General features: G+C 38.8%; 1 protein-coding gene across 3 annotated transcripts in view; it reads right to left on the minus strand.

Moving 5' to 3' along the window:
* The window catches only part of SECISBP2L (SECIS binding protein 2 like), a 54,919-nt gene that overhangs the window by 21,864 nt on the left and 12,676 nt on the right, over nt 1-20,379 (minus strand). For 2 of the 3 annotated variants that reach the window (XM_077827654.1, XM_077827655.1), the window contains exons 2-13: nt 19,484-19,662; nt 17,347-17,671; nt 16,077-16,212; nt 13,593-13,825; nt 13,480-13,504; nt 12,473-12,588; nt 7,861-7,992; nt 7,178-7,261; nt 4,585-4,752; nt 4,274-4,415; nt 3,040-3,209; nt 1,978-2,110 (exon numbers count right to left, since the gene is read on the minus strand). In XM_077827654.1, coding sequence (XP_077683780.1) covers nt 1,978-2,110; nt 3,040-3,209; nt 4,274-4,415; nt 4,585-4,752; nt 7,178-7,261; nt 7,861-7,992; nt 12,473-12,588; nt 13,480-13,504; nt 13,593-13,825; nt 16,077-16,212; nt 17,347-17,671; nt 19,484-19,662 — 1,843 coding nt within the window. Of the gene's footprint in view, nt 1-1,977; nt 2,111-3,039; nt 3,210-4,273; nt 4,416-4,584; nt 4,753-7,177; nt 7,262-7,860; nt 7,993-12,472; nt 12,589-13,479; nt 13,505-13,592; nt 13,826-16,076; nt 16,213-17,346; nt 17,672-19,090; nt 19,227-19,483; nt 19,663-20,379 lie in introns of those variants that run through there. The other variant, XM_077827656.1, reaches the window with a different exon arrangement.

Consider the following 20,379-nt stretch of genomic DNA (forward strand, 5'->3'; position numbering starts at 1 on the left):
AGCCCACTTCATCGGATGCATAGAATGGAACATATAGAAACACACACACAGTCTCAGAGAGGGGAGAGGAAAGGAGGCAGCCGGACCCTCCTCTGGCGAGGGTCACCCAGCCCGCCTTCCCCCGGGGAGCCCGAGGAGGGAAGCACCACCCCGCGCCCCGCACACACAAGTTGGAAGTTACCATACAAACTGTGGGAGGCTAATTAGTTAAGATGAGCTATTATCAGCAGGAGAAAAAAAAACTTTTGTAGTGATAATCAAGATGGCCCATTTAGTCAGTTGACAAGAAGGTGTGAGGGTACTTAAGGAAATAGAAAAGGAGTACTTGTGGCACCTTAGAAACTAACCAATTTATTTGAGCCTAAGTTTTCATGCGCTACAGCCCACTTCATCGGATGCATAAAAGTGGAAAATGCAGTGAGGATGTTTTTATACACACAGATCATGAAAAAATGGGTGTTTATCACTTCAAAAGGTTTTCTCTCCCCCCCACCCCACTCTCCTGCTGGTAATAGCTTATCTAAAGTGATCGCTCTCCTTACAATGTGTATGATAATCAAGGTGGGCCATTTCCAGCACAAATCAAGGCCCACCTTGATTATCATACACATTGTAAGGAGAGCGATCACTTTAGATAAGCTATTACCAGCAGGAGAGTGGGGTGGGGGGAGAGAAAACCTTTTGAAGTGATAAACACCCATTTTTTCATGATCTGTGTGTATAAAAACCATCCTCACTGCATTTTCCACTTTTATGCATCCGATGAAGTGGGCTGTAGCGCATGAAAGCTTATGCTCAAATAAATTGGTTAGTCTCTAAGGTGCCACAAGTACTCCTTTTCTTTTTATTTTATCGGTATAACAGACAAAGCACATGAGAATCTTGAATAGTTGAGAGATGGACAAAATGGCCTCAAATAGGTCTTTTTCATCTAATTTCCATTCTTTCATAAGGGAAATAGCCTCTCAAGAAGGTAAGAGTCTTCTTGTTTTAGGATTTTTAAAAATGATTGTTTTAAATTGAAGTGTCTATACATTTTTAACATGTAACAAAGTCCATTACCATTAGCTTGTTATATATTGTATGAACAGCTATTTCCCTTATGAAAGAATGGAAATTAGATGAAAAAGACCTATTTGAGGCCATTTTGTCCATCTCTCAACTATTCAAGATTCTCATGTGCTTTGTCTGTTATACCGATAAAATAAAAAGAAAAGGAGTACTTGTGGCACCTTAGAGACTAACCAATTTATTTGAGCATAAGCTTTCATGCGCTACAGCCCACTTCATCGGATGCATAAAAGTGGAAAATGCAGTGAGGATGTTTTTATACACACAGATCATGAAAAAATGGGTGTTTATCACTTCAAAAGGTTTTCTCTCCCCCCCACCCCACTCTCCTGCTGGTAATAGCTTATCTAAAGTGATCGCTCTCCTTACAATGTGTATGATAATCAAGGTGGGCCATTTCCAGCACAAATCAAGGCCCACCTTGATTATCATACACATTGTAAGGAGAGCGATCACTTTAGATAAGCTATTACCAGCAGGAGAGTGGGGTGGGGGGAGAGAAAACCTTTTGAAGTGATAAACACCCATTTTTTCATGATCTGTGTGTATAAAAACCATCCTCACTGCATTTTCCACTTTTATGCATCCGATGAAGTGGGCTGTAGCGCATGAAAGCTTATGCTCAAATAAATTGGTTAGTCTCTAAGGTGCCACAAGTACTCCTTTTCTTTTTATTTTATCGGTATAACAGACAAAGCACATGAGAATCTTGAATAGTTGAGAGATGGACAAAATGGCCTCAAATAGGTCTTTTTCATCTAATTTCCATTCTTTCATAAGGGAAATAGCTGTTCATACAATATATAACAAGCTAATGGTAATGGACTTTGTTACATGTTAAAAATGTATAGACACTTCAATTTAAAACAATCATTTTTAAAAATCCTAAAACAAGAAGACTCTTACCTTCTTGAGAGGCTAACTCCTGAGACTGGTCATTAGTCAAACTTACATGAACCTCTTTCTGTTCATCAGATCCCAGAAGACTGTGATCTGCAGATAAGCGTCCTTTCTTTTCTTCTCTCTCTTTTAAAATAATCTAGGAACAAGGTACTCGTTTTCAATCGATTAGAAACCTGTAAGTATTACAGATTGCTACGAGGTGAAAAGCTTCCCTCACACAGAAATAGGAAAAATTCATCAAGTTTGTTTTAGAGCCTTTTTGTTCCTGTAAGTAAATGTAAACACGTTTTAAATCTGTTTGATGGATGAGAAGCGGCACTCTTCATTTTAGTGGTAGCAATAAGGCATAAACACAACACCGGAGTATTTTTAGAGTAGTAGCCATACAAGAAGGGTTTTTTTTTCACAGCTTTTGTTTAAAATATTTTCCAAACACTCTTTCAAACTTCTGTTTTGTAAAGAGCGTTCATCTTTGTCACCACCACCCACCCCCACTCTTGTAAGCACACCTGATGCAAGAATGCAATAAAATTGCAACAGAATTTTATAGCTTCTTCTGGAAATTTTTTTGAAAAGCATAAAAAAGCACCACAATACAAGGTGCTGAGACTACATGGCTATTTACTGTATCAAAGATAAAAGCTAATGATAAAATGTCAAAGCATCAATGACATATGCCAATACTGTACTGAATAATGAAAAATATGGGCTAGATTCTCAGCCTTGTTGCATTTCCTGGATAGTCAGTAGCCATCTATACATCACTTGCTTCTCTTTACTCTCCCACCCTCCACCAGATACACAACCCAGTGCTGGGTCTGTTCTAGGGGTATGTCAGATGCATGCTGTACTCCAGAAATCAGCAAGAGCTGCGAGAGAACTATTCCTTTAGGAGAAAATTGGTCCCCAGCTGTCCTAAAGATCAGGGCATCACAATTCAGGAGTTCATGATTCCCAATCCCACTAGACCACAACTAAAACATTATTAAGAGAATTATTTGTCATTGTTATCTCTTAATCTTGAAACTTGGATCAAGACAGTCCCAAAACAGTTGCATGGTTTACCTTTTTAAGTGCGGTAGGGCGTTTTAGTTTGGAAATTTCTCTCTCTTTTCCTCTTTTTACTTTTGGAGCAGTCGAGTCCAAAGGATTAAGACAACCCACAGATGGCTGTCCTTTAGTTAATGACTTTCTGTTGGTAGATTCTTTGGTATGAAAAGGTGCAGCACCACCAACTAAATATAGACAAAAAAGATAGTTTCATTAAAAGACACTACTGAAAGAAAGCCCACACACTTTCAAAATTTCCACTAATGAATTCTCACCAAGTAGATTTTCCTTCCTTTTGCAGGGGAAGGGGAAGTTTATGACAGGAAAGTTACATCACCAAATGTTGATGTTTTCACATTTACATATTTCTTTAATTTAGCCTCATGTTTTAGGAAACGGACTACTCATTCCAGGAGAAAAAGAGGGCTAGACATCACAGAACATTTAAGAGTAAGATGGAGTTTGTCTCAAATGACATGTAAATATCATTTTCCTAGACTCGAATATGTAATCTGTAAATACTTCTGTTAGTTATAATAATATAACAGATTAAGAAGGAAGGTAGAATTTAACTGACATTATTTGGAAGAAATAAGATTTTTCTATATAGCAACAGGCCAAAAGAAATGCATTTTAAAATGAAGCCTACAATCAAAGTTCTTTCTGGCACTTTGTTAGATACAACCTTGCTGGTCAGTATTTATGAGTGGAAGACTCCTTGCAAATTAGGGAATACAAAAAGTGCATTTTGTTCATTTATTTCCCAGAGGCGATTCATAGTGTGATTCACAGTACTTTATACAATAGCACTTTAATAAGTGTTCAGGCAAAGAAGGCAACTGCCCAGGGGCCTCGGTGATTTAAAAGGGTCCAGGGGCCCCCAGTGGCAGTGCAATGGGGCTAAGGCAGGCTTCCTGCCCACCCTTGCTCCGTACTGCTCCAGGAAGTGGCCAGCACATTCCTGTGGCCCCTGGGGAGGGGGTTTCCGCGCACCGGCCCCGCCTTGAGCCCTGACTCCACAGCTCCCACTGGCCGGGAACTGCGGCCAATGGAAGCTATGGGGGCGGTGCCTGTGGGCACCGGTGCGCGGAGACCCCCTGAACCCCCCCCACCTAGGAGCCACTGCCAGAGGGGTGTGTTGGCCACTTTCAGGAGCCACATGAGGTAAGCGCTAGATTTTGAATGATCAGATTTTCATCTTATGTTCTCAAAAGAGAAGCTATGGAATACTAAAGTTAGATGGAATTACCTGTGTATGAGAGGGGCCTGGTATTGGTGAGCTGACGGGCTTTCATTGCTTGTTGCTGTTTCTCAAGCGCTGCTAACATATCCCCTAAGTCTAGCTGCACAGGAGTTTTACTCTTCTTCCCAGCTGCTTTTGATAAAGCCTCCTGTAACATGAACATAAGACATAGTTCACCTTTATGTCTATTTACCAACAATCAGCAGAAGACAGCATCTATTTTAAACAGACATTATTGTTATAATAGTGTACGAAGGAATGCTATTGGATGATGGTTATTCCTCCCCTAGCAATTACTACTTGAAAATGTAACAGACCTGGAGTTTCTTCTGCTCCATACTTATTTCTGAATATTCTTGAGCTGTGGCAAGTGCTGCTGCCAAAGCTTTCTTCTTTTGACTTTTTGCACGTTTGGGTACAGAGGTTGTAATAGGAATTGGAGTTTGGACTATATTGATTGGAGAATTTTCAGGTAAATTATCCAGCTAAGGTTGCAGAAGAAAGAGAATAAACATAATTACAAGCTGTTACAATAGAAAAGGAACTACTTATCTGAGACAGTAGCAAAAGAATTATGCAAAGGTAGAGAACTAGTCTATTTAGCAGATATACTACCCATCAAACAAGTAACATAGCTGTGACACAACAAGTCACAGTATGCATGAGGATACAGCTAAATTAGTTTTGTGGAGTACTTAATCTTTATAGTGAAAGAGACATATTACATGTCATAAACAAACTAGGGAAATTCAACCTAGATGGAGCTACTATAAGGTGGGTGTAAAACTCGTTGGAAAACCATTCCCAGAGAGTAGTTATCAGTGGTTCACAGTCATGCTGGAAGGGCACAACAAATGGGGTCCTGCAGGGATAAGTTCAATAACTTCATCAATGATTTAGATAATGGCATAGGAAGTACACTTATAAAGTTTGCGGATGATACCAAGCTGGGAGGTGTTGCAAGTGCTTTGGAGGATAGGATTAAAATTCAAAATGATCTGGACAAACTGGAGAAATGGTCTGAAGTAAATAAGATGAAATTCAATAAGACAAATGCAAAGTACTCCATTTAGGAAGGAGTAATCAGTTGCACACATACAAAATGGGAAATGATTGCCTAGGAAGCAGTACTGCAGAAAGGGATCTGTGGGTCATAGTGGACCACAAGCTAAATGAGAGTCAACAGTGTAACGCTGTTGCAAAAAAAGCGAACATCATTCTGGGATGTATTAGCAGGAATGTTGTAAGCAAGACAGGAGAAGTAATTCTTCTGCTCTAATCTGCACTGATTAGGCCTCAACTGGAGTAGTGTGTCCAGTTCTGGGCGCCACATTTCAAGAAGGATGTGGACAAATTGGAGAGAGTCCAGAGAAGAGCGACAAAAATGATTAAAGGTCTAGAAAAACATGACCTATGAGGGAAGATTGAAAAAATTTGGTTTGATTAGTCTGGAAAAGAGAAGAATGAGAGGGGACACAGTAACAGTTTTCAAGTACATAAAAGGTCGTTACAAGGAGGAGGGAGAAGGATGTTTTTTCTTTCACCTCTGAGGATAGGACAAGAAGCAATGGGCTTAAATTACAACAAGGGAGGTTTAGGTTGGACATTAGGAAAAACTTCCTAACTGTCAGGGTGGTTAAGCACTGGAATAAATTGCCTAGGGAGGCTGTGGAATCTCCATCATTGGAGATTTTTAAGAACAGGTTAGACAAACATCTGTCAGGAATGGTCTAGATAATACTTAGTCCTGCCACAAGTGCAGGGGACTGGCCTAGATGACCTCTCGAGGTCCCTTCCAGTTCTATTATTTCTGTGTTTTCCACCCTAATTACTACTTCAGGGATTCCCCCCGCCCCAACATGAGCTATTTAGCAAATTCCCAGATTCTCAGGATTTGACTTTCTACCAATAACTAATGACCATATAAACAATTCTAGATACATGATTTTGCAGAAAACAGCAAATGAATCAGTAATCAGAGATCAATACTGAGGGTTCTCATGCAAATTTCTGCTTCGGAATCATTTCAGAGGCCAATATGGTTTGTTTATTTATTAACTGCTGACTTAATTTTCTCTTCAGAATGACATCTGTTAAACTGAACTATTAAATTTTTAGTTCATGACTACAGTGGAGAGAGTTCCATTAAAACATTCAGTGTATATAACATATATAGACTGGAAGCTGAGATGGCCAAAAATTGATAACTTACAAGGTAAGTATTGTCTGGATTTATGAGGTCAGTGAGTATTGACATACACCTCTAAAGAAGTCAATATAAAAATAATATTGGAACAATAATAGAAGAACCACCCTCTTAAATTCAACAGCAGGTTCTTTAGATTAACAGTTTTTGCTGAATTTGTCATGTAACTAAACTCAAAACTTACTGTTTGCTCGGGCCCTACACAAACAATAGCTATATAAGTTTTAAAGCAACATCTTTATGGATTCCCACCCCCACCCCCCAGCTTCATTTCTTTCATGATTTTTTTGCTTCAACACTTCCACTTAACAATATTAACTTTTGTTTTTTACATAAACCTACCAATGATTTTTTTTCTCCCACCAATTCATTTTTTAAATAAATAGGTATTCTATACACACGTGGTTCCTCCATGTTTATAAAGTAGCAATGGGGTGGGGAGAAATCCAAGACTTGGCTTCTTGACAATATGGTTTTCCCTGACATTGTTATTTTAGTTAAAAGACCATTGGAAAAGTATTTCCATAACAAAGTCTATAGTAATTTGTGTTGTATATGCTTTTTAAAGAAGTACTGTGACCTTGTAAATACTGTAATAGATCAGACAGATTCATGGAAACGGGGAATGCAAATTCAGGTAACACTAATCAGAAATTATCTTCACCTTAAAAATAAATATCAAGCATAAAAAAGTCTTTACTTACTACTTTTGGTGAAAATTTTTGCTGAATGTTACCACCTTTGCCACTTCCACTGTGACTATTTAACTCTGGAAATTCATCTTCATCCTAAATGAAGGATTGACGATTAAAAGTCACACTGGCCTACAATTTGGGTAAAAACCCACCACACACCAAAAGACCAAGGGCATTAACTTGAATATCCAAGGCTGGAATGGAAGTATCCAGTACTTGTATCCAATGGTAAAAATATTAATCAAACTGCACTAATTTGTGAGATAAAGTATCCATCTGTACATTAAGTTCTTATGTTAACTGTATATTGGCAACAGCTTTTAAAATACTGTACATATTTTGAGTAGTGTATTATGTTAAAGAAATCCCTGCAATATTAGAGAAAAGCACTAAATTTAGTTAACTTTCACATTCTATAAAAATTGCAGCAAAAAGTAAACTGGAAATCTATTATACTAGTTTCAAAATTTAACTGAGTTTAATATAAAATCAGAAAGTCCACACAGTACACCTAAACTACAGAGGCAATACATATAGTATTGTGAGAAATCAGTGTATTTTATCAAGTTGTGGAACTTTAGAATTAGTTTTCAGCAAGAAGAGAGGTCACGAGGCAACTATCACCAGTTCAACATGTTTTATTAGGTCTTGTCCTATTGAAATCCTAACAGTGATATGAACACAAAAAATACCTCAAAGTACAAGGGTTCGGGACTTTTTTCTGCTCTGCTTGACTGGCTTGTGGTTAAAGGCTTCTCGTGTCGCTTCTGCAGCTTTTGCCTTCTTTCTGAAGATGCGCTTTGCCCCCTACATCTGAAACCAGACTTACAAAACAAGAAAAGAGTTCTTAGTGTTTTAGAATTAAAAGTGGTATAGATCTGTAATGCATTCATGCTAGCTACTAAAAGAAAAAAAGACAACTCAAGTTAAAACTGATTTTTACAAAATAAGCTACATTACCTATGGGGTATGTGTATTTTTTAAAATGAACGTATTTGATTGGACGGCACAGTTTAAGCATATACTACAGGTGGGACAATAGATTAAAAATTCTTTGGAATATTAAAATTCAAATTTTATTTTTTATCACTAAGGCTGATGGTTTATATTTTGCATTTCATCCTTCTCTGAAATATTACACGAATGCATAAAGAAAGTGAAATTGACGGATCTTTTCGCAAATAACAGGATAAAGTTTAAGAACAAAAAACACTAATTTTTTTTTATAAGCGCTCATGGAAACTTATTGTTCTATGACTAGACAGCATCCCTTTAAAAGTATTCATCAGCTGAACTGTTAACATGAGTACATAAAGATTACAAACGAATGAATTGCAGCAACACCTACATACACAGTATATATTTGCAATGTATATTTTTTACAACTTTTATGGAATGAACTAAACTTTTTCAGATTCTATATTTGGATTTGCAAGGAGAGATAATTAATCCATTATATGCTTCTCATACATATGCAATTAGTTACACAAGGTAACAGAAGCAAAGACATTTAAAGTTCTGCCTTAAACTCTTCATATTCACCTTGAGTATTACAGAACAGGTGATGTGAGATTGAAATAATCTGAGCTTCCACTCCTTTTGAATACCAGTGAACACGACAGGCCTTATCTAAAAGACCACAGTTGTGGTCTTCTGTGGGCTCCTCTGATATTGGAGGCCAAGAACTGTAAGGAAGAATATCAGCTTTCACTCATTTTATAGACCTTTTCCTTGCTAAAATAGGTTTGAATATAGAAAGAAAATGCTTCAACTGAACGTATTTTTCCTGACGTGTGCCCTCCAATACAGCTGCTCAGGCTGGCCATAGAGGTATTATCAGATGATAATGCTGTTTTCCTTGCCTCTGCAAAATGCTAAGGCTGGTTCTACCACTGAATAGTTGACAAAGGAATATTAAAACTGCTGACTGAACTGATGCAGTTACAAACTTAGTTGAAAGAGTCACTGTGATGTAACATCTAAATAAACGCAATGCTAAACATTGTTCCTGATGAGCTAGTAAAAGGAGAGTGGTAACGCTGTGAACTTTGGCACTGAAGATGCAAATCCACTGCTGACTTCAGAGTTTTATCCTTAAATTGGTGAAGGTTTAAGGCGCAGCGATGAGAAAGCATTTTCTTCCAGGAACTAAGTGTGATAATGGCATGCCGAATGTGTACAATACACATTTTTTAAAATTAAGAGCATCGCAGTCATCTCAAAAACAGCTCCTCACCTGATCTCCAAACTGAAGGAAGTGTTTGCTAACAGGGCCCTTTCAGAGAGAACTAAAAGGAGGTCACTTGGTGACTTCTCTGAATTAAAGGATTAGGATCCTCAGAATCTCCTCTTAACTGACTGTGGTTGGACCAAACGGACCAAAAAATCCTCTCAAAACCTGTTTTACTGGACCCTCCCCACCTTCCCTGCAAGCCAATCCCACAAGCCACTCTATGTGCAGAAAGGGCTATATTCACAGGACGCTTACAAGGGCATGAATGTGCACAGACATCCCTTGGGGTTGCAATGGCATAAAAACTCCTTAAACTCCATTTATAAGGCTGAAGTTCAGCACAGTGCCAGGCATGGGAGGGGCTGGCTAAAAAGGGAGCATGCCATAGATTCCATATACATGACCATTCTCTGACTGAGCTCTCACTGCCAAAGGACCTGGGTATGAATTAAATCTGCCCTCTTGGTGGAACAAAGGGCAGAAGCTGTTCCAAGAGCAATTCCTCCTTCAGTTGCAATGAGCTTGGCTGGCAAAGTGAAGTGTATTTTATAGCTCCCTGAGCTTAATTTGGCACTTAGTCTGTGGGATTAAATAAAAGTGATGTGAAATGTCTGTGGGATTAAAAGGAAACCAGTTCTCTTCCTTCTCCCCCAGGATATCCAGAAGCACCAGTCCATGCAAAATTGTGGCCAGAAACGCTTGAGCTGACTCAAATTGCCAGAATAGATTATAACAATTGAGAACTGTTGTATTCCTAGAAGATTATGGGGCAGTCAATTTCTATAGTCCCAATTTTCATATACACAAAGATTAAAGGTTTTGATTAATTGTATAGCTAATTGATTGATTACACTTTTGATTTGTTAGGAAAATGTTCAAGAGCCCAAATAACCAAACCGAGTCAAACGTATTATCTAAAGCAGAGGTGGGTAAACTACGGCCCACGGGCCAAATCCAGCCCGCAGGATCATCCTGCCTGGCCCTTGAGCTCCCAGCTGGGAAGGCTAGCCCCCAGCCCCTCCCTGGATGTTCCCCCTCCCCTGCAGCCACGCCGCTGCACGGGCAGCGCTCTGGGCAGCGGGGTTGCACGCTCCTGCCGAGCAGCGCGGCACTGTGTCTGGCTCCAGCTGGGCCGTGCCGCTGTCAGACATACTGCTCTGAGCGGCATGGTAAGGGGGCCAGGGATTGGATAAGGGGCAGAGGGTTCCGGGGAGCAGTCAGGGCACAGGGAGCGATTGGATAGGGCAGAGGTTCTGGGGGGCAGTCAGGGAACGGGCTGGGGGTTGAATAGCTGTGGGGTCCCGGGAGAGCCTGTCAGGGGGCAGGGATGTGGATAGGGGCCAGGGCAGTCAGGGCACTGGGAGCAGGGGGATTTGGATAGGAGGTGGGGTCCCGGGGGGCGGTTAGGGACAAGGAGCAGGGGGGGTTGGATGGGTCGGGAGCAGTCAGGGGGCAGGAAGTGGGAGGGGTCGGATGGGGGCAGTGGCCAGGCTGTTTGGGGAGGCACAGCCTTCCCTATCCAGCCCCCTATACAGTTCTGCAACCACACTGTGGCCCTCGGGCCAAAAAGTTTGCCCACCCCGATCAAAAGACAAAATAGTACAATACAAAAAAAGGAGACATACTGTACATGTCCTTGTTCTGGAAAGCAATTCTTATCTCACAGCATGTTCACCTTCTGCATAAGGTGTACTTCAAAGATACACCTGAAGACCGCTTGTATTTACAGAATGGTTGCTTACAAGTTAGAAAGCACTTCATAGGTCACACAAGATTTAACCCACCAGTGTACCAGTTCCTTAACTTGTTGTTTTGTACCTTTCTGATCTTTGTTTTTGATACTAACTAGCATTCCAGGAACTGGTCTGTAAAGGTACGCCCCAGCTTGTACCAGCACAGAGTATCAATGTATTTGGTCTTTGATGGTTTTCCTGTCCACTTATGCTAAATGCTGAATTGTCTGTTCTAAGGTATTGTGGGATATACCAGTGAACAGCATTGTGGGGGAAAAATATAGTTGAGCTGGCATAACAGCCCAACCTTCATACAAACAATATTTATGCCATGTGCTTAATACATATTAATGTTATGTTAGCAATATGTAAGACACACACCTTGGCTGACATAGGAGAGAAAATAGTGAACCCACCAGCGTGCACCGAACAAGACTAAGTATCTTCTTGTGTACACATGCTTCGCTTCCAATACCTACAGTCTAAATGAAAATGAGTGGCCATTTTAGGCCACAAATGAAGGTCTGTGCTGTTGGATCCTGATGCAAGACTGCTGCCTTAGCACAGACTGCAGCTTGTTTCAGATTTAAAAAAAAAAAACACAAATAAAAATTGCAAGACGGCCAAGGTTAAAAAGGGCACTCTCTTTTTATATAGTTCCCACAAAAAAATCCTATCCAATACATATCAATTAGCATTCCCAAGTAAAGTTTTATAAGAATTTCATCCTACGGCAAGACCTTGCACAAATTTTAGCATAAAACAATTTCTGATTTAAAACCATCTACTTAGATACCAGAGCAGCATAAAGAAAATGTAATGGGAATGCTAACAATATAAAAAGGCACCAATATATCATGATGGCTGCAAATAAATTGACAAGAATGAGAACAGAGAATGTAAATGCCATAAAAAATTTAGTAATTTTAAAAAATCTCAAATATTTTGATCAATTTTCAAAGACTAAAATTGAAGCATTTTCCACTTGTTTAAAGCATCTGTTAAATTGTCCATATAGTACCTGAAAATCATTGCATTGATTATTCTATTATTAAATTGTACACTTTCCAGACATCTCTCCATTTCACATACTACTGACATGCCCAGAATAAATAGACCCTCCTTAACGTGAGATTATAGGCAGAATATTACCAAATGTGTACTGCAGCCAAAGTATGAAGGCAATAAATAGAATGCATAGAGTGATTAAATCATGATATAAAGTTTGCTTTCCACTTCCATTTTAATGCATTGCTTACTGTATGTTACTTCTTAATAATTTGAGAGATGCAATTTACAAGAAATGAATGTGTTTTAATTTTAAAACATTAAAGGTACCTGTGAACTATTTCTTTGTTCAGCTGGTCTTCCAACTCTGGCAAATGTCTGAGGGTGTTCTATCCAAGGTTTTTTCTGAGTTGCCTGGGAATTTACATTAGTCCAACTTATGGCAGCTGAAAGAAATAGAAATTTCAAAATAAAATGTATGAAAGAAAAGTCAGTAAGTTGTATTACTTTGATTGTATATACCACCGAAAACTTGTGTCACTTAAAAGTAAAAGATCACACCAATATTGTGATGCGAATCTTGCAATAGTTTCTTCTCTGCCAAAAATTCAGTTCCATACTTATGATTTCTAGAATTTGGTAAAAAAACCTGCTTTTGAGAACAGAAGTCAATCATAGGCACTCAACTGCCAATAGTGAAGTTTGATTATCTTGGTAAATGTCTAATGTAATAGTGGGCTCATTAGAATAGTTGCATATTATGGACAGTGAGCCAGTCCAATTGACTTTTCTGCCCACTGTTTTCAGGGCTGAATTTAGTACAATTCCTCTACAGTTATTTTTTATTATTATTACAGTAGGGTTTAAAACTCCTGATCAGGATGAGAACCTCCTTGTTCTGTCCTGTACAACATACAATACAAGTCATTGACCCAAGCAGCTTGTGTTCTAAATAGCAACAAAATACAACAAGTAAGGTAGAACACAGCGCGGAAGGAAACAGGAAGCAAGTGTGAAACACAAGGTTGCATGTATTCTTAGCTGAGAATATATCTGAAAGCCTCAATTTTTTTTTCTCTTTAGATACAGACAAGTGCAATTAATGAATCATTACCAAGCTACCTGCCTATTCATTATCATTGAGCAATTGATCATGGGTGTGATAGTACAGATGGGTCTTGAGAAGAGATTTGAAGGAGCATGGGGTAATGGCTACGCTAACTGATTTAGGAAGACACAGGAATATTCCTAGCAACATGTAAATAAAGATATAATATGACACAGCAAATGTGACAGCTTCAAGATTTTCTTTGCAAGTTAAAAAAAAAAAGCTATACCTGCATTTATTGATGGTTCTACAATCTGAAAAGGAAGAAAGAACATTTTAGCAAATATTTTTATTATCGTAGCATTAAACAGCAGCCTTGGCACTTCACAAATGTTCACCTACATTCATTGCACCAGAATCTGTATTTTTTGAAGTCATAGCAGCAGCAGCCTGATTGTTGCTATGTTTAGGACTGCAGTAACCACTATCGCTGTCAATATCAGCTTCACTGGCCCCTTGTTCACTGGAGGACTCTGCAGCAGGATGGGATGCACGTCTTCGCCTGCCTTTTGATTTCCATAGCACTGTACTAGAGCTCTCAGAAAGTGACTTATTAGCTATCTCTGAAGGAAAATCTGTAAGACAAAGGAAGTATAACTATTGTGTGGCAGCTGTTAGAAAGCTGAAAATATTACTAATGATACATTAACATTTGTGATGAAAACACAAAAGCTACTGAAAAGAAATCTTAGTATCATGAACTTTCAAACTAGTAAAAAGAGAAATGTACTGACAGTGCTGGATGAAGTAAGCAGCAAGATCCAGTTTTCAGACTATTACCACATCTACCTGTGTTGTACTAACCGACCCCTTGATCAAGATGCAACCTATTTTTGGCAATGGGATTTGCCAACAAACAGGTTTTGTTGCCAACAACAAGAGTCTTCAAAACAAGGGAATTAGGTAACAGCATGTAGGTTGTCAAGCCAAAATTCTCATTAAGTTGCATTCTGGGTCTCTAAATATTCATACAGCAGGATTCTTGCAATTATTGCTTTAAATGCAGACATGGAACAGGCAACCACAGTGAAGAAAAACATTCCAGAAGATACATAAAGCTGAATTTATGAAGAAACCCTTGCAATAATTTTTTTTACTATATCAAATCCAATGTACTGTGTGGTTTTTAGAACTGCTCTTATATCTAGTCTCAAAAAAACAACAAAAAAGTAGTTTTGCAGACCACTCTTGGAAGAGATTTATCCTTCTCCCAGCCCAGTGAATTTTATTACTCCTGAAAAGTTCCAGATTGATGGCACTAGAAGTTTGCCAAAGAACAGATAGAGCGAAGACAATTAATATTAGTCCAGTGGGGGTACCTGCCGCAATTGCCAACAAGAGTTCTAATTAGCATGGAAGTGTGATAACCATTAGAAAGTACACAGATTACCATTCATTTCATGTAGGCCCCAGGCAGCCAGATACCAAGACTTTTGCAAAAGAAATTTTTTTAAAGGTAGGTAATTTTTTTAACTTGATGTTAACTGTTTTCCCTCAAAACAGCCATGGAAAGGAAGATTATATGAAGTATTAGATAAAACGATAGCCTCCAGTTTTAACACATGCCTCCCAAATCTTACCAAAGTTTAAGCTTACTGTCATGCAATTAACAGTTCTTGTTTAGAACTACTTCTCTGCAGCAAGTGGCGTTAAACCTTCAATACTGAGGTTTTTATCTGGTTAAGTCATATAATTGAGCCCTACTGACTCACTACATGCTATAGAATGTTTATAGATTCAAGATTTCAAAAACTTTCTGACAATCAGCCTCCACCAAAAATATATCAGGAGCCCAATTATCAGTCCTGCCACAAGTCTCACACTCACACCACCTACCTTTCTAGCTATTTGGAAAGTCCATTTCATTGTTTACAAGGGTTTTCCCCAACCCCCACCCAAAAATTTACCAATATTTCTATAACCATGACTCTTACCTTAAACTAAAAGTAAAATCAGTGTCTGCAGCCTACCATTCATTAGCAGCCTTACAACAAATTAAATGCACACAGTGGAGAAGTTTGAGTGAGCAGGTGAGAAATAAGGGGAAATTTTCTGTTCATAAAAAACAAAAACTGCAGTTTCAAGCTTCAGGAAGGTTTTCTAAAGAGTGTTTACAAACATCTTTTTCTCACAAGTCCTGACAGTGTCTTTTCAACTCCAAGTGTTAACACCATAGGCTTCAGCTAATAAATACTGCTAGCTGGAGTCTCCATATCAACTCAACTCAGCAAAACTTAGTCCTAGAGAAACCACCTGTCAGTCTGTAAATTGAGATTCCATGAGTGGGGACTTCAAAGTCTGCAGAGCCAGCGGCCTTGATCATCTAAAGGTTTTGGGTGCTCTCTCTTACCTCTGATGCCTTCAGATAATCATAATTTGTTCTACTGGGATCACAACTGCCACTGATGGCAGTCATTTTGGGGATGAAATGTGACAGCAGCTCAAAGACAATACAACTACAGTTTAGGACAGGAAGCAAACCATACCATACAATTTAAAGTTACTAGAGAAATTAGGTAGGAAGATAAGATTCCAAGTCAAAGTCAGTCAGGCCACTAGTGGTGCAATCCATCATTTCTTTCCCAAAGTGGGTTAAGGAGCCTTTAATAATTAGGAGTAGTCATACATCTCCAGCAACATTCCTATGATGTGGCACTGATTAATTGGCATTCTTTGCTCTCTCAGAACTTAATGAGTCAACCGCATGTTTTCTACAGCACTTCTTTGGTTCTTGAAGTTCTCCATTAGATATCTTGTGGGTCCAACCCTCCTTAACTTACAGCTGCAGTTCCAGTTCGTTAGACACAAAAAAAGACAACATCTTACCTGTTTGCTGAGATGCATCAACCAACAGCACAATTTTTGATCTGTTCTCAGGGCCTGATGCACTGGTCTCTTTTTGGATAGCTACACTTTTCACTGGAGCCCTTTTGCTTTTTGTGTGCGTCTGTAACTGTAATTGCTGTTTTAAAAGATCAAATATATACATGAGACATATTACTTAAATATGACAGTTAAAATTGTTTGGTTAGTGCTATTACAATTTTTATGAAGTTCTAACAGATTCTTTATAGAAATTACCTGTTTGAAACAAGAGATTATGAGTAATGTTCTCCAGTAGTTCACAAGGTTGATACTATTTTGGATCACATTCTAGCATCTATCAGTTTGAAGAAGTTCTCAATATCTTCCATGCAGCTTAGTTTAAGGAACTACAAATACTATATTATACTGTAAGCCAACAAGTTTTGGAGACTATTACCTAAGCAGCTAATGCTAGACAACTACTGGGGAGCAAGAGAGGAGAGTTTTGTTGCAGTTTAATATAATTAATGTATTTCTACAAAAGCAAAAGGACTAAGCTAAAAGACGCTCTGTTTGTGAAGTACAACATATTAATGGACTTCTTCTACTTCAATATAACCAGTGCTTCTTAGGACATATATGTACCTAAAACGTGTTCCAATAAAGCCCTCAGAAATGCTGTTGGATGTAAGCAGCCTAGTGCATGTGGCATGATAAATCACCTACTACAGTGGTTTTCAATCTGTGGTCTGCAGACAATGTCTAAATTTCCCAAGGGGTCCACACCTCCATCTGAAACTTTTTAGGGGTCCGCAAATGAAAAAAAAGTTTGAAAACCACCAACCTACTGTTTTAAAATTACTTATGCAATATTCAAGAGCCAGAGAGAAAAAAAATCCTCCGTGGTAGTCAACAACATCCAATGAAGCAGCTGTTGGCCGTATACGACCCTCAAACAACCTGTCTCCCAGCTCCCTAAAGCCAACAGCATCACCCCTCAGATAGTATATCTAGTTTCTTACAGTACAACAGTCACAATAGGATGATCTTGTTAAGTCCTTTGAAATACTAATTGTGTAAAATTAAAGCATCATTGTTATACTTTATAACTATATAAAGTTACACTGCTTCAGAAGAAACCAAGGGTAGAGAAAATTATTATACATACTTGTCCTATGCTGTTGAACAAAAATATATAGGACGAAAAAGCAGTTCATTTTTTGTGCCAAGATGTTTTCACATGATTCTATTATTTGCTCTGTTAATTAGGGCTCAAAAATAACACGCTTACCTTTTGCGCAGCTGGTCCCCTGTTACTGCTTTTGCTTCGCTGTCTGGATAATGGAAAGACTTGGCCTGGCTGGTTTGGGCGATCAGCGCATTCTGTTGTAACTGTACTTACAGCACTTGCTGTCTGGAAGGGTGCAGAGTAGGGTGCAGGAAAAGGATGATAGAAACCCATGACTTGTGCACATGGTGCTGGCATAAACTGGTAATACGTATACTCTGTAGAGACTGGTGGTTGAGCAGATATAATAGGATATGCAAGGTATGGTCCTGTGGGGCTTGGGTTTGGCTGCTGCCATCTGATGTCATTATTATATAATGGAAATTGTCTGTAAAACCAAAAGGGAAAGAATAAAATTGCTGAATAGTTACATATAATTGGTGTGAGTTTACTAGTAACTTAGTCCTTTATTCTGAAAAAGAAATTAGTGCAAACTGTTTCATGAACTCTTAGCTTTTAATAGCTTAACTCTAATGCTTAACTGTTAAAAATTCCTAGTGTGCAATATATATTTTGAAAGCATGACTGAAATGTAATTCCAACTGCATTCAAGGACTCTGTACAAAATACACAAGATACAGTGGTAAACAAAACTGTTCAACCTAAAGATCTAAATTTTTATGAAGCAAAAGAATGTTAACATTATACTAAGCAATAAAAAAAGTAGGCCAGAAGAAACTAATCTTATGACAAAATAATTGTCAAGAAAAAATTTTCACCACAACACAGAAAGCTGTTTATAACAAACTTTCAAATTAGAGGCATGTATATATATTTATAGTTTGTTTATACTGTAGTTCAAATTATTTCAACACATCAGAAAATGAAAACGGATTAAATACTTGGAGACACACCAGATAAATTTACAGATAGATATGGTAGCAATAGTTTAGTCTTACGTTCACCTACTTATCCAGGACAAATAACGTTTTGATAGACATGGGAAAACAAGCCATCAGCTCACATTTTATCCCAGGCTCCTAGGTTCCCTAATGCAGCCTTTGAGAGCGCACATGAAGACAGACACCTACGACTCAAGTAAGTTCTCTGCTCCTTGAAGCACTGAGAGCAAGTGCAGTGCAGTGCAATGGTCTCCCCCCCCCCGCCCCCCGCATCCCAAACTCTACTGCCAAGTACAACCAAAATAGCCCCACAGGAACTCTGAGCCCAATTCCCCTCCTCTCCCTAGGACTATGGAGATCACTGTATAGGGAAGGCTGTAGATATGTGTTAGAAAGAGGAGGGGAAGATAAGGGTAAAAATTCATGACAATTGTGCAAATCTGCACAAGCCAGTTCCTAGGAGAGGGACAGCGGTGTTAAGCCCTGCTGCGGGACTGGTATCCCATGGGTCCCGCTGCCATAACAGCAAGAGTGGGATTAAAAAAAGTCCCTACTGTTAAGTATTTTTAGCAATTTATACACTGTAGCATTTTAAGGTGCCATATAGACACTGACTAAGCCTTGTAACATTCCTATGAAGTAGGAAAGCATTACTCCCCATCCTACATAGGAACACAAATATGGAGAGGATAAAGGTCTTCATGGCTAAAAAACTAGCGAATGGCAGAGCTGGGACTAGAATAAGGGGCTTCCAGTTTCTAATCCCTTCCCATGCTCAGTTTAATGCATCATGCAGTCTTGCACATGCACTGTGCAAATAAAGTTAGTTATGGGAAGGCCTCAGACTGCTAACAGCATACTGTTCTACCATTCAGGGATCCAAGTTAGACCCTTTCTCTTAGTACCTTGTTTTAGAGGTGGCAGGGTACAATTCAGAGACTCATTTGACTGGCTCTGGAAGGTTTAAGAGTGGAGCAGATGGTTTCAAGAAGGATCTGTGGTCAGTCCTCTGACCAAGGCAAGAAAGAACGAACAAGAAATCTAAGAATGGAGGGGATTAAAGGAGAAAAATGGGGAGAACATTATCCAGGGTCATAGAAATTCTATCCTCACCCAGGAGGGGTCAGAAGAGTAACTAAATGCAGCAAGGAAGTTCTCAGGCTTACCAATAATTCTATGAAATCAATGTTTATATAGACACTTTCTTGATTCCAGGCACATCTTTGATGGAAGGGAAATTCAAATTCTTATTTAAAAGTCAGTGCTATTTTCCATATAGGATCACAACCACAAATTACCTGTTGGCCTGGTTTTCCTGTACAAATGGGTAGCAAGTAATCAGGTAGCTGGGAATAGGAGTTGGTTCCACTCCGTTAACACCTCCACCGTCATTAGGGAGAGCCATAGATATCATAAGTGTATCAGGACCCTTCTTCTGAGGAATAAATGGTTCTACTTCAGCTGACAGTTTAACATTCTTAAGAAAGGAAAAAAACATTAATAGAGTCAGTGGTTAAACAAGAAGTTAACGACTGGTAGCAGTTATCCTGCAAATCATTAACATATTCTCTTTACTTAGGGCATTTGACACACTTAAGATTTTTAAATCATATAAGGAACTGCCCATTTAAACTCTTAAGTAATGACCAAGCTATTTACACTGGGAAAATGCATTTTAAAAAGTACTAGCAGTCCTAAGGCTGTTTAAACAATCAGGTGCCTAAGACAGCATTTAGAAGTCCAAAATAAACTGGAAGATCAGTGTAAGAAAAGGTAGCTCAAATAACAAGTTCAGACACGTTTACTAGTTGTAAATATGATGTAAAAAGTAATATGATTTAAATATGTAAAAAGTATGGTCTTTATGAGAAAATCTAGTCTCATCATGACTCCCCTTATATTCTTTTAAGGAAACCATTCAACCAGTAACAAGTAAACACAGGGAAACAGCACTCCTCTTTCTCCTCCATTGATGCCCTATGGAAAGATCATGGTTGGTTGGTGGGAATGCAACATCCTCTCAAGTGTAATATCACAAACCAAAAGGAATCACCTTCATCCTCTTTTCCATTTCTCTCTTTACTCGTCAGGATTATAACTCAAACATCCATCATGTCCACTAAATAAGGGCATTCTCCTCAAGAGCTTACAATCTTAAAATTCACAGGGATGCATTGCAATTAACACAAGCACC

Source organism: Eretmochelys imbricata, chromosome 10 (assembly GCF_965152235.1).
Source record: "Eretmochelys imbricata isolate rEreImb1 chromosome 10, rEreImb1.hap1, whole genome shotgun sequence".
NCBI classification, from domain to species: domain Eukaryota; kingdom Metazoa; phylum Chordata; order Testudines; family Cheloniidae; genus Eretmochelys; species Eretmochelys imbricata.